At 44.3% G+C, this 14,953-nt stretch overlaps 1 protein-coding gene across 4 annotated transcripts in view; it reads right to left on the bottom strand.

Moving 5' to 3' along the window:
* Nucleotides 1–14,953, bottom strand: part of cpne8 (copine 8) — a 126,427-nt gene that overhangs the window by 46,688 nt on the left and 64,786 nt on the right. For all 4 annotated transcript variants that reach the window (XM_023952456.1, XM_023952457.1, XM_023952458.1 and 1 more), the window contains exons 5-6: nucleotides 11,856–11,895; nucleotides 4,413–4,489 (exon numbers count right to left, since the gene is read on the bottom strand). In XM_023952456.1, the coding sequence (XP_023808224.1) occupies nucleotides 4,413–4,489; nucleotides 11,856–11,895 (117 nt within the window). The remainder of the gene's footprint in view (nucleotides 1–4,412; nucleotides 4,490–11,855; nucleotides 11,896–14,953) is intronic.

Below are 14,953 nucleotides of genomic sequence, written 5' to 3' on the forward strand. Positions count from 1 at the left end.
TATCCCCCCTCCTATTATCACCCCTACCCACCCCCCCTCTCTCTAACGTCCCTCTCTCTTCTTCCCCTCTTTCCTTTTCCGTCCGGTCCAACACCAAAGATTTTCAAACATGGTTGAAATTAATAAAGTTTGGCCTCAATTCCAAAAGGGGTTTATTCAGTCATACCTCTGGTTTGTCTGAAGATTAATAACCCCTCTTGTTAAAGTAAAATATGTCCAACACAAGAGGCCCTCAGCTCTCATCTGTCTGCCCAGCTGTTGGACAGGACAAGTTAAAAAAAAAAGACTACAGTGGTTCTTCACAAAATTACAGACATTTATATCTGGGTCATTGTCTACATCCATCTTTGTGTGTTTTTTATTTTTAAAGATGTGTGCGCACTTGGAAGACCACAACATTGTAAATCAGATTTTTGATCTTTTCTGAGAAATCTTACAAAGTTTGGCTCATTGGTGTATGTTTTTATTAATGTTTGATGTTTTATCGTTTTCATTTAATGTTAATAACCTCAAAATTTGCTGTTTTCAAGACATGTTAGGGTTGTAGTGCAGAAAGGAGAATAATTACTTTTACAAAGCTACTGTAGCTGACGTACGTCTATGTATCAGACCTGTTTACAGCCATGCTACTATATTCTAGTAAGTAACGCTACTTTGCTGGCGATTCACACACCTGATTAAACTTGTTGTAAAATCAACCTGTCTGGCTGTTTAATGAACGAATGGGGCTCTAAAAGCAGCTCTGCTTGTTTCCAAGTCTCTCCATGGCCTTAAAGTACATCTCTGACATGTTAGCGTCACATGAACCATCTGGGACTCTGAGGACCTCAGGGACCGGCCTCCTGCGGGGGCCCAGAGTCAGGACTAAACAGCGTTTCAGTCTTATGCAGCTAAAAGCTGGAACAGTCTCTCTGAGGCTGTGCGACAGACCTCTACTGTGTTAAGGTTCAAATCCAGACTCAGAACCTTCCTGATTAGCCGTCTGTATCCCTGAAGGGTCCTCATCCTCACCTCTGTTCATGTTCTTTTCTCTGTACTGTCTTTTAAAGTCAGTTTTATAATGATTATGTATGTTTTGAATCTCTGTTATGTTTTGTGATTGTAATGCATTTTCCTGTTTTGTGTAGGAATTGTGCTACACAAATAGACTTGCCTTGCCTTAAAAGTGCTGCCAAATGTTTGACAATTGAAAATAAACTAAAATAATCCTCTAAAACAGTCTGTTTTTTGGTTTATTGTTGACTTGTTTTATGATTTTGCCTGCCTGCAGAACATCATGATCATTAAATGCCTTTTGAGGGGCTTCTAGTAGGAACAATACTCTTTAGTGCAGCTTGTAAAAAACAGGAAAAGACTTTGGTCTGCAACCAAAAAGGTTTCCAGCAGCCCTATAAACCACAGATATGAGTATTATTGATTTCAGCAAATTTACAAGAAAGTAATTTTGCATTTGTTATTGTCAAGTTCATGTTCCCAAAAAGCCACAAAACTTTTTCATTATTTAAGTAAACTAATTCTGAGTTGAGTGTGTTTTGAGGAAACTCTTGTTGGACTCTTTGGTTCAGATGTGAATATGAATTATTTAGTTCCATCTTTACCATTTGGTGAACTCTGCTCTCTACTTTGCAGAGATTTCACTTCATTGCTTCACTTTCTCTGAAATATTCATGTTGGAGCTCATTTCCTTGCTTTTAATGCTAAGTAACCGGTGGAACTCAGTCTGTGCTGGAGATTTACATTTGGACTTAAACTAGGAAAACTTGATCAGTTTTCATAGTACCGTGTACATTTATGAATGTACATGAATCCACTGAGTTCATGAAGATTTTATTGAAAAAATACATTTCAATACATTTTTGGGGCAAAAATTGTTTCGACGCACTGCATTGTGAGCATCGATGCACACTGGTCTTTTGCAGAGACTTCTGGGAAATTTCTAAGCCACTGAATTTAGGAATTGTAGGTTTTATTGAATTTTGATCTTTTACTGCACCACAATGTCACAAATGAAGATGAATTACCTGTAAATGAGGCGTTTCACCGCATCATAGGTTCAATTAAAAATACATTAAAAACCTATAAAAAACTTAATCTCATAACAACACTGATGTGTATTTTTGTTTTTACTTTTCTTAAAATAAACCAGTAAAAAGTCTTAAAGAGTAACTTTTCAATAAGAAATCATTAATTTAGCAGAAATGGAGTCATTCCCCTCTGTAATTTTGACATTCCCGTTTGGACGCTGCTCCACAGCTGCAGTTCAGTCGCTGCCCCACAGCTGCAGGTCAGTCGCTGCCCCACAGCTGCAGGTCTGGGTCTGCCCCACAGCTGCAGGTCAGCCGCTGCTCCACAGCTGCAGGTCAGTCGCTGCCCCACAGCTGCAGGTCAGCCGCTGCCCCACAGCTGCAGGTCTGCGTCTGCCCCACAGCTGCAGGTCAGCCGCTGCCCCACAGCTGCAGGTCAGCCGCTGCCCCACAGCTGCAGGTCAGCCGCTGCCCCACAGCTGCAGGTCAGCCGCTGCCCCACAGCTGCAGGTCAGCCGCTGCCCCACAGCTGCAGGTCAGTCGCTGCTCCACAGCTGCAGTTCAGTCGCTGCCCCACAGCTGCAGGTCAGTCGCTGCCCCACAGCTGCAGGTCTGCGTCTGCCCCACAGCTGCAGGTCAGCCGCTGCTCCACAGCTGCAGGTCAGTCGCTGCCCCACAGCTGCAGGTCAGCCGCTGCCCCACAGCTGCAGGTCTGCGTCTGCCCCACAGCTGCAGGTCAGCCGCTGCCCCACAGCTGCAGGTCAGCCGCTGCACCACAGCTGCAGGTCAGCCGCTGCCCCACAGCTGCAGGTCAGCCGCTGCCCCACAGCTGCAGGTCAGCCGCTGCCCCACAGCTGCAGGTCAGCCGCTGCCCCACAGCTGCAGGTCAGCCGCTGCCCCACAGCTGCAGGTCAGCCGCTGCCCCACAGCTGCAGGTCAGCCGCTGCCCCACAGCTGCAGGTCAGCCGCTGCCCCACAGCTGCAGGTCAGCCGCTGCACCACAGCTGCAGGTCAGCCGCTGCACCACAGCTGCAGGTCAGCCGCTGCTCCACAGCTGCAGGTCAGCCGCTGCCCCACAGCTGCAGGTCAGCCGCTGCCCCCCCCGGAGCAGTTGGTTTCTCCCACACAAACACTCTCCAGACGCCCACAGGGTCTGACTGAACGGATAATGACTGTAATTAGAGCTCCTTCATTTCCTTAAAGAGCTCTCCTGTTGACTCTGAATGCAGGTGTGTGACGTTCACACACAAACACACACAAACACACAACCGATGACAACAGCTGCAGTCTGGAGAAATGCTGAAAACGGCTTTTTTCTCACGGCGTGTGTTTCCATTAGGGTCAGTGGCAGATTTTGGGACACGGGGAATGCTGCTTTACAGCCTCTACAGACTTTTCTTTAAGGATTTATTAGACATTTTTATTTAAATTGTCATGATTTTTGTTAGATAGCACGTCTTAATGTTTGATATTTATAACAAAATGTTAACGTCAAATTATAGTTTATCCCTTTCTGAGAAACTGTTCATCAGTTTTTCTTGGCTGAGAAAATATCTTGTTTCAAATTCTTCCGATTATTTTAGGAAACTTTCTGAATCCTGCAGCAGTAGAACTGGAGAAAAGACACATCCAGCAGGTAACGGTGACATTCCTAAGTGTGTCTGTGGGGACAACAGCCTTTCTAGACTGCATTTGACCTATTTCAGATGTTGTTTTTGGCAGTGGAGGGCGGTGGAGCTTTCCTGTAATTATACCAGGCAACAGTGGATGCAGTTTATTTTGCAGGCGTTTTGGTTTGTTCGTTGGATTTCTAGCTTTATGAACAAACTTACAATGAAGCTGATTTAGCACAAAGCTGCTTCTATAATGAGCACAAACCTACTGAAAAAGCAGAAGTCTGTTTTTGTTTTTCTCTGTTTTAACATGAGCTGCATCTCTGAGCGTCTCCCATCAGCACAGAATGTGAGTAATCCACTTGAAAGTGTTTCCTTCATGAGCCCTCCAGAGCGTCTTTGCTTTCAGCCAGTATGACATGTATGAAGACCACCCTCTGTCAACACAGGGGTCCCTCATAACAGGACAGACGACACAGGTCTGAATGTTGGCGACAGACATGAGCTCTTCCTCTGACGGGGAAATCACAGACACTGAATTTGAACAGAGGCGTCTGCATGCTCTACATGTCCAGCTTGGCTTTAACATCTCAATGACACCTCTGTGTTTACATCTACATAGTGAAAAATATGTGAAGCAGAGACACACAAACACATATTTCTGTCAAATATTCAGCAGATGGATCTAAAATGGTTCTTGATTCTTTAGTGCTCTCATGGGTAAGAACAGAAAATAACAAGCATTAGAACAGCTGGAACAGCTGCACTCACTTACCCAAGAGGTTTTTCCAAGCGGCTGCCCAATGACCCCACTATCTCTCCGAGGGTGCAGTAAGCCTGGCCCAGGAAGTCCTACAAAGTCAGAGCAGAAACTGAACATTTGTGCCGGAAAACCCTAGAAAGGTCACCAGGTCACCGAGACGTAACAGTTGGAGTTAAAAACCACCACTCATTTGAACCAGCAGTGTCTGAAAAAATGCTAATTAGAAAACACATCTAGGACGACTTTCACTCTTCTAGGATGAGGACGTTTCAGTGAAAGTCATATGAAATGAGGTTTTGAAACTTTTATCGAGGAGGCTAAATCAACTTTGACAATTATGCAACATAAAGTGAGAAAAGCTCCTCTGCTTATCAGAGAAGAAAACATGGATGACCCACTAATGTTCACACCATCACGTAATAAGAACTTCACCAGGTTTAAAACAGATTATTAAAAGAATATGGTTTAAAAAAAAACATGCAAAACAAAATGATTATCAAAAGATGTTGAAATGAGGTTTCAGATCCTTACGCTAAAAGAGCAATCAAGAATGTCAGCTTAGCGCCTTCTTGAACGGGCGGCACACGTCTGGTGTGAACGTAGCTGAACCTTCAGAGGATTTAACCCTCTAAAGAGTGGGTCCAATGAATGTCACGCCCCTCCTATTATCGCTCTTGTTAGAATAAAGTGTCATCTTCACCACAATCACCAATGGCAGAGGTCATTTTTCAGAACTGGTATTCCAGCTCAACTCTGAGCAAACAACAAAATTCAATAAGGAACAATAAAATGGTTGATGTGTTCTTCCTGTTGGTGATGGAGACGCTGCGGTGCAGCCAGTCTCCGCCCAGCAGGACTGGGTCCTGCCTCTAATGGCTAAAGCGAGTAAATATATTAGTACGGTATTTGTAGAAATAGGATTTATTGTGAAAGTCTGGCTTGGTTGTTTTATAAGATCTAAAAAGTGAAAAAATGGTGAGGAATGAATGTGTTAAGATGAATAAAGAGGGAAAATCTCTCAAAGCTAGCAGCAAAAGCATAGCAGTAAGCTCCTTCTTTATCCTCTCATTGCACTATTTTATATTCAGCAAAGATCATAAATAACAAATAAAAAGGGGCAGGGCTAAAATGAGGTTAGATTGCCGTCTTTTTATCAAGTGTAATCAGACTGACCTGCTTTATTCCACTGTATAAAGCAGTCACTGCTCTTTATCTCCCTATAGACGTCTATCCTGCAGCAGACACTTCCTATTTGGAGTGAAGGGGGGAGGGGTGACTCAGTCCAGTTCTCATATACAGTCCAGAACAAAACACAGGCGGATGAGGCAAATTTGATGTGCAAATGGCATTAAGCTTGAAGACAGCCTTCCAATCAGGCACACAGCTCAGGATGTGTCTGTTCTCTACACAAAACAGAGACAGAAGGAGGTTCTTTTTGCTGATCCAGCTGTGAAAATGTGGGTTTTTTCACCCCGCTGCTTTGCTGCTTTTCCCTGAAACCCTCACTGGTTTCTGCTGGGCTCCCAGATGCCCTGCAGCTCTCTGGTAAAGTGTGGTGTAATGGCTGGGCTCTGTCGGTTCCCCTCTGAGGTTTGTATCCAGGCTGAGGAGGAGACGGGAAACTGTCTCTGAGCTCACACTAATGCTGCTCTTATATAAGATTATTGATCGGAAACTTGTGAGGGAAAGTGGAGCCAAGACAGAGCAGATCGAAGGCAGTCTGGATAAAGTTCCCAGAATCCATTGAATACTATTCAAAAAGCCACAGGGGGCTGAAATGCTACAGAGGAACAGCAAACCCATAGAGTTCAATAGGATGTCGTCCACCTTCTGCAGCTTCAACTCTTGTGGGAAGGCTGTGCACAGGCTTGAGGAGTGTTTCTAGGACCCCTCTCCATCAGGTGACGTGGTCGACCACTTGGTGGCTGAGCTGCTGTTGTTCCCAAACTCTGATAGAGCTGACAGCTCTAGACAGATTTAGGAGGATATTTAACCTCTGGATCTGTTGTCCAGGTGGCGTCCTATGACAGTTCCACACTGGAATTCACTGAGAGAGGAACATTCTTTCACAAATGTTTGTAGAAACAGTCTGCATGTCTGACTGTGATTTTATTCACCTGTGGGCAGACCGAGTGGTTAGGACACCTGATTCTGGTCGTCTGGATGGGTGAACCAATAGTTTTTGGTAATGTAGTGCGTCTTGTTGTTGTTCGCCTTTAGACTTATCCCGTTGGTGGTCGCATACTTGCACAAATCCAGCTTTCCCTGATTCGCACGTGTGGTTTGGCAGAGTTTTTACGCCGGATGCCCTTCCTATCACTACCCTGTATATTCCGCCCAGGTAGGCACCAGCGTGTAGGGTCTTTCCTAAGGACCCACACTGGATTTAGCTCATGCATGCCCTGGGAAGCTAACCCAGGTTTCTGCTGCTAAGTTTCAAAATCCCTTAATTTCCTGTATGTCTATGAAGACCTTCATTCATCCAGGTTGGTTCCATCATAGTAGTGGGTTCAGGGGCTGTCATCTGGACTTAGTTTTTAAAGTTAGAAGACGTTTCACCTCTTATCCAAGAACCAGTGGTTCACTGGTTCAGATATGTGGACGACACTTGGGTCAAGATCAAAATCCAGGAAGTGGAGACTTTCCCGGATCATATCAACGCAGTCGACGAGAACTTCAAGTTCACCAGGGACGACACGAAGGAGAACACCCTAGCCTTTCTAGACTGTACAGTGATCATTGGAGAGGACAGACAGCTCCAGGCTGAAGTGTACAGGAAGCTGATAACAAACTAGGCGTCATGAGGACACTACAACACGGAGCCCAGGAGGTGTCCACAAGCTCTGACGGAAAGAAGAGCAACACGTCCATCAAGCCCTCAGAACCTGATATCCAGACTGGGCTTTCACCAGATCCCAACAGAACTGCAGAACAGCAGAACAGTAGAACAGTAGCCAGATTTTCAGTGCTTGGACATTTGGCACCACGCCTCTTCCAACTGCAGGTATGAGCTAGTTTGGGGTTCCAGTCCTGTGTGAACACCACACGCTAAATGCATGTTCAAGAACGGGCGTCACATGCTGGTGTGAACGAAGCACAAGATGTTTTTGCTGCTCAGCACTGATAACCTCCCTTGTTTGTATTTTCCATATGTCCATGAAAGGTTGCTGCTCATGATAAAACAACACAAATGGTCACTAAATGAACTCAGCTTTATCTTGCAAGCTTATCTCTGAGAACCTTGGTAGGAGGTTCCTGGTTTCTCCCTCCTGCTGTGGCTTTTATGATCCCAATAACTCATAAATCAATAAACCTCATGGGACTGAATGACAGCAATAGCTGCTACATGCTGCTAATCTAGATTGGGCCAACAAATCGATACGTGTATTGGAACCAGAATGACGATGATGTCATGAAAAGCAGGAACAGACGCTGACAACAGCAGGATTAGGGGGAGACTTTTTCCCTGACTCCACCTTTTCAACAGCTTTAGGCAAGATGGCGCCTGTGTTTGGCTTAGCCGCTGCCGGCAGGACACTCTCACAGAAATTTACAGTTCTGTTTCTTTCTGTGCTTATTATTTTGTTTTTTGCAAACAACGTTTTAGCTGCTTTTGTTTACGACCGCCTTACGCTGCTGTCTATTGGACTTTCGCTGATCGGGAAAGATACCTCTTCTTCCTGCGCCGGCGTTCTTCGTTCCCTGCATCTGGCGCCTCCAGCCGGCGTCCTGACTGAGGGCCTACCGGTGCCACGCGGATCTCGGTGGAGGAGGAGAGGGAAAAGAGCTGGCGTCCGGGTAAAGATCAGGCTGCGATGGAAGCGAGGAGTGTCTTGTAGACGGCGACGAGCGTTCCTGGTCAGCTGTCATCTGTCGACTTCCACCGACCCAGATGCTTTTCCCGAGTCCCTGCTTGGACACCCAGGGTCTGGATTCCTGAGGCCGTGCTACCTGAGGACCGTTCATCCAAGCTCTTCTTCGACATGGTCGCCTCTCCCTGTGGTTTCCGGATTCTCGGACTGCCTGGGTTCTAACCCTCAGCTCCTGCGGCCCCTGACGCGGGTCGCTGACAACTTGCGCAGGGCTCCCTCCCCTCTGAGCATGGCGCTCCTCAACGCCCGATCCGTGGCTAACAAATCGTTTCTGCTAAACGATCTTATCGACTCCAGGAACGTGGATCTTATGTTTCTGACTGAAACTTGGCAGCGGAATTCCGACCATTCGTCCCTCATTGAACTCTGCCCGGCCGGTTACTCCTTCATCGGACGGCCTCGGCCATCGGGTCGTGGAGGGGGAGTCGCCGCGGTCTTTCGGAATCGCCTCCTATGCCGCTCGGTGAGCGCTGTTCAATTTTCTTCATTCGAGCTCCAGGTGATCAAAGTCGGGAATAAGTACCCCCTTCACTGTGCCGTTGTCTACCGTCCACCTGGATCAAATGGTGTGTTTTTACAGGAGTTCAGCGACTTTCTTTCTTCCACTATGAAGCTGTCTAACCTGATCATAGTTGGTGATTTTAACATGCATATTAATGATGACTCTGATCTATTTGCCAGTGGTTTTATCAGCCTAATGGACTCCTTTAACTTTATTCAGCATGTGTTTGGGCCCACACATGTTAAAGGTGGCACACTCGATCTTGTTTTTAGCTTGGGTGTGCATGTTGATTTTATTTTTTCTGAGGACATTTTTATTTCTGACCATCATTGCATTTTTTTTAACTTATCTTTTTCTGTATCACTTTTGCCTGTACGCAGAGAAGTCAGCTCTCGCATCCTTAACTCCTCCACAGCTGAGGTCTTTTCTAATGCTTTTAACCTGGTCCTTTCTCCGTGTACTGATGTTAATACTTTATTATGTAACTTTAACCGTTATTGTCTTTCCATCTTGGATGAAGTCTGTCCTGTTAAAACTAGACTGGCTCCTGTCACTAAGGTTTCCCCTTGGATTAACAATAGTATTCGCCGTCTGAAACAATTATGCAGAAAAGTTGAACGTTTATGGAAAAGAACTCACCTAAATGTTCATCTCCTTCATCTTAAGGATCTTTTAGTTTCTTTTAACAATGCTGTTAGAGATGCGAGGGCTGCATATTTCACTAATCTCATTTCCAAAAGCAGAGGTAATCCTAAAGTGCTGTTCAACACTATTAGTGATATTGTTATGCCCAGTCCACCTGCCGTTCCCATCCATTCAAATGATGATTGTGAAAAGTTTTTATCATTTTTTATTGAAAAGGTCAGATCTGTGAGAAGCTCTCTGTGTCACACAGCTGGTCCTGGCTCTGGTTCTTTTCCTGGTCCGCCTCGTCCTGTGATTTTAGACACATTCTCGCCTGTTTCCCTCCCTGAGCTAGTCAGATTAGTTGGCACAATGAAGTCATCCTCTTGCACGTTGCCAACTTCTCTGCTCAAAGATGTCTTCCAGTCCATTGGTCCCTGTGTCCTGTCAATAATGAACTCGTCTCTGCTGTTTGGTCAAGTCCCTGAGCACTTTAAGGAAGCTGTTGTACTTCCTCTCCTTAAAAAACCTGGGCTTGACCCCTCCCTCTTGAGCAGTTTTAGACCCATTTCTAACCTTCCTTTCATGTCTAAAATTTTAGAAAAGGTTGTTGCCAAACAACTTACAGCTGCTCTCGACAGTCATGGGATATTTGATCATTTTCAGTCAGGTTTTCGCAGAGCTCACTCCACTGAAACAGCCCTTCTCAGAGTCACTAATGACATCCTGATGCAGAGTGATGCAGGAAAATGCTCTGTGTTACTGTTATTAGACCTGACCGCAGCCTTTGACACTGTGGACCATAACATCCTCTTGGACAGGCTGAAAAACTGGGTTGGGGTCTCCGGATCAGCCTTAAACTGGTTTTCATCATATTTGACTGGCAGATCTTTCTCTGTTGTCTTCTCCAAGTTTAAGTCTTCTTCTGCTCCTCTCACTTCTGGTGTGCCCCAAAGCTCAGTTTTGGGACCTTTATTGTTTATTTTATATCTGCTGCCTTTACAGCATATTTTAAGTTCTTTTAATGACATTTCTTATCACTTTTATGCTGACGATATTCAGCTTTATGTGTCTTTTAAACCCCAGGATGTTTTTAAAATACAGACTTTACAAAAGTGTCTGGATTCAGTTAAGAGCTGGATGAATCACAACTTTCTCCAACTCAATGAAGCCAAAACTGAGGTCCTAGTTTGTGCTCCTGACAGTTGTCTCCCCCAGATAATCCATGAGCTCGGCTCACTTGCTTCTTTTATCAAGTCCTCTGTCAGGAACCTAGGTGTAACTTTAGACCCGGCTTTATCCCTGGACTCCCATGTCGGGTCACTCGTTCGCTCTTGTTTTTATCATCTAAAAAACATTGCAAAATTGAGTCCAGTTGTGTCGCGTTCTGAGATGGAGATGCTCATTCACAGTTTTATATCCTCCCGTCTCGACTATTGCAACTCCATCTTCACATGTTTAAGTAAAAAATCTCTAGAACGGCTCCAGATTGTCCAGAACGCTGCTGCCAGGCTTTTAACCAATTCATCCAAGTTCTCACACATCACCCCGTTGTTAATGCAGCTGCACTGGCTCCCCATTCACTACAGAGTGCATTTTAAAATCCTGGTCTTAACATACAGAGCTCTTAATGACCAAGCACCAGTCTACATAAAAGACCTGGTGCAGCCATACACTCCCAGCAGGTCACTGAGGTCATGTGACCAGGGTCTGCTGGCTGTTAAGAGAACCCGTTTAAAGACTAAAGGAGACAGAGCCTTTGCCACGGTGGCCCCATCCCTCTGGAACTCTCTTCCTCTCAGCCTCAGATCTGTGGACTCAGTGTTTTCTTTTAAAAAGCAGCTAAAAACATATCTTTTTAAAATAGCCTTTTCTTAATTTCTTTTTAACATGTGTTTTTACTGTGTTTTACTGTTGTTTTATCGTGTTGTACTGTGAAGCACTTTGTGATTTTTATCTGGAAAGGTGCTATACAAATAAAGTTTATTATTATTATTATTATTAAGGGAAAAGGCCTCAGTCACAGAAATCTGATTTGATGACAGTTTGTGAATTATTAACCCCTGTGATGGTGTCAGTTATCAGGTTTCAACTGTAAATAAGGGGATGGAAAAGAGCTGGAACTGTGAACAACGAGGTTTCCACACAAGTAGGCAGCAACTATTGGTAATTAAATACCGGTAATTAGGGCCTGCAAGCACATTGTTGTTTCTAATTACTGATGCTATAATTGCTGTTCCTAAGAGAAGAAAAACAAGCAGAGAGTCTTTCCAATATCTAAATGACCAAAAGGCAGTTGAGGACACCTGGTATATCTAACAGTGATGAACTCAGCGATTGTCCGTTTACTGCTGTGTTGCCATAATGAGTCTAATGGACAGTTGAGACAAAGAACCGCTCAGGATTACACAAACAGAAAGCAAAGCAGCATGAAAGCGACAACAGAGGAGCACTCACGTGTTTGGACAGGTTGGCACTCTTGGAGTCCACATCATACCTGCAGAAATGAAGAAAGTGCATTAGTGAGGGAGGGGGAATCAGCGGCAGTTTCCCGGTGAGGATCTCCCAGGAGAGCTCAGTTATTCTGCCTTCCTGCACGGCAGGCTTACAGCCGTTAAGTGTCACTACACAAACTCATTGGATGACACATGCGAGTGTGACCTGACTTTGTTAGGAGGCTAAGGCAACCCAGCAAAGGGTGTTAGTGGGTTAATAAGTCAACTTTTCCTTTTTTATTTGTTTCTCTGTAGCAAAGTGCTGTCCCCCTCATCCCACCGTTTGGTGAGAGGCGGTAAAATGACACCTGATTTCTAAAGAGCCACACTATGAAGAACAGGAACCCTTCAGAGAAACCATTCATTCAGCTATCTGGGAGCATTTTGCAGCTCCTTTCACCAAATTCTAAACATGGATTCCTCCACAATGGGCGGAGCTAAAAGCAATGATCCTGATAGTGAACTCTGGGGTCAGTGTGGTTTTTAATGGCTGGATGGGGATGGTAGGTCAGACTGCACATGCACTTAGAGGGGGTTCTCTATTTTCTAGCCATATTTCTTTGTACTAAGCTTGAGGAGGGAAACACTTGCATCTCAGAATAAATAGGCTGCTGCTGATGATGAGGACCAGGAGGAATGTAAAAGGGGCCAACACAAACATTTGCTTCTTTAACACGCACAAATGATAACAACAACAACACAACCAACTGCACTGCTGCAGGGCTCAATTCCAACCAGCTACCAAACTATCAAGAGACAATTCATTTAAATCGGAAAGAAGTCTTTTTATTTGTCAGAAAAATGCCATGTAATGCTGTCTATGAAGACTGTCATTCATCCAGGTTGATTCCATCATAGTAGTGGGTTTAGGGGCTGTCATCTGGACTCACACAGATCAGTACCTGTTATTTGACTCAAACCACCCCTTACAGCACAAACTAGGCGTCATCAGGAAACTACAACCCAGAGCCCAGGAGGTGCCCACAAGCTCTGATGGAAAGAAGAAAGAACAGCAACACGTCCATCAAGCCCTCAGAACCTGATATCCAGACTGGGCTTTCACCAGATCCCAACATACAAGAAAACAGGACAAGAAGGATCAAGAGCCTAAAGGGAACAGTATTTCCATTCCTTATATCTCTGGCCTGTCTGAAAAACTAAAAACGATTTTCAGACAACATAACATCCCAGTTCATCTCAAACCAGTTAAGACTCTCAGACAAAAACTGGTTCATCCAAAGGACAAAATTCCCAGCCTCAAACAGAGTCATGTTGTGTTTTCTATCCACTGCAAAGAGAACTGCAATGAACAGTATATAGGAGAAACCAAACAACCTCTACACAAGCGGCTTTACCAACATGGCAGAGCCAACCCAAGTGGACCTGAGTCTGCAGGAACCTCCACCTGAAGGCCACAAACCACTCGTTCCAGGACAGTGAAGTCCAAATTCTACCCAGAGAGAAAGGATGGTTGAAATGACCCATTGACTGATCTAAAATCATTTTCCATCTCCAGGATCTCAGCTCTGTGTTCATCCAAACAGGCCCTGATAAAACACTGAGAAGTTAAGAATATGAAAGATCATAAAATACTTTGTGTTTATTTGATTCTATTAAAGACATTTGATGAAAATGACGGTACCGTGATTTAGCCGCAGCTTCAGATCTGTTTTCTGAAAAGTCCCGCCCCTTTAACTGTCTCCACCAATCATTCTTGGAGGCTTAATCACATGTCATCAGTCTGACCAATCAGAAGTGGTTAAAGTCTTCACTTCCTTGTTCTGATTCTGCTCATAAAGTCTCTCAGTTCCAACAAAAATACCAGCTAAAGCTCGTCTTTAGCGGTGTAGCTTTCCACAGAATCCGGTGTCAGACCGTGGAACAAGAGAACAAAACCATGAAGCTCAGAGAAGAGAGTCTGTCTGCCATCACTACATCTCCCATGATGCATTGGGTTAAAGTGACAGCGTCTCAGCGTACAATGAGTCTTCCCTGTTAAACGTCTTAAACAACAAACACACATCAACCAGTTTTAAATCTTGATGAAATCAGAGGTCAGAGGTCAACAGTTTAGTTCTCCTTCAAGGTTTGTGTTTCTTAACAGCCAAACATCCCATAAAAAAACGTTGCAGAGGGACTGTACGTCAATGCAGACTATAGAGTTTCTCCTTTTTTAATTTTTGGATGCCGCAGGATTTTTGTCAAGGATAGAGTGTGCCTTGGCTCAAAAAGGTGGAAAAACACTGAATAACAGACTTAACTGGAAATAGCAGACAGTTGAAATAAAGTGCAAATAAAGGCCCATTAACTTTGAATGGGAAACGTTTTTCCAACAGCAGCAAATCTAAGAAAAACAAACAATTTTACTTTGTCTGGCTTGAACCCGGCACGCTGCCGTCCGGCCGCTTTACCTGCCGTGCTGAAAACGCACTCGACTTGTAGCGCAGACACACAAGTCCTTTTTTTGGCAAGTCGCGACATTTGGGGAAGACGACTCAGCATGGCTCCATCAGAGAAGAGGGAATTATTTCTACTGAAAGAAAATATCTGCACATATTTTAGATAATTTTTCTGCTGTTGATATCCAAAATGGAGTTATGTCTATTTTACACAGTTATGAAGTAATGTGATTTATTGATGCCTAAGGATTCTTAATTCTGTCTGATAGAAGTTATGAACCTGATAATGATCATTCATTTAATCAAATGGTTACAGTAGAACAGGGTGGGATTCTAGACGTTCACTTCCTTCCACTCCCATTCAAACAATCTTTGATTTAATGTCTAATTATCCTAAGTTTGATCCGTCTTTGTGTGAATGTATAACTGATGACTGTAATGTTTACTGCTGCATTCTTCCAGCTTTGACTGCTTGAGATAAACCATTTCAATGAAACTAGAAGGAGCTGCAGGGTTGAATGTCAGATTCCTGAATGAATTTTTAACAGCACCACATGTTAAAGGGGGTTTTTGTTCTTAAACTGCTGTACATAAAGGGAGGAGGGACACTAAAGGAGCATTTATTGCAGCATGTTTCATAGATGCATCAAGCCATTTCAGG

The sequence above is a fragment of the Oryzias latipes genome, chromosome 23 (assembly GCF_002234675.1).
Source record: "Oryzias latipes chromosome 23, ASM223467v1".
Taxonomy (NCBI): domain Eukaryota; kingdom Metazoa; phylum Chordata; class Actinopteri; order Beloniformes; family Adrianichthyidae; genus Oryzias; species Oryzias latipes.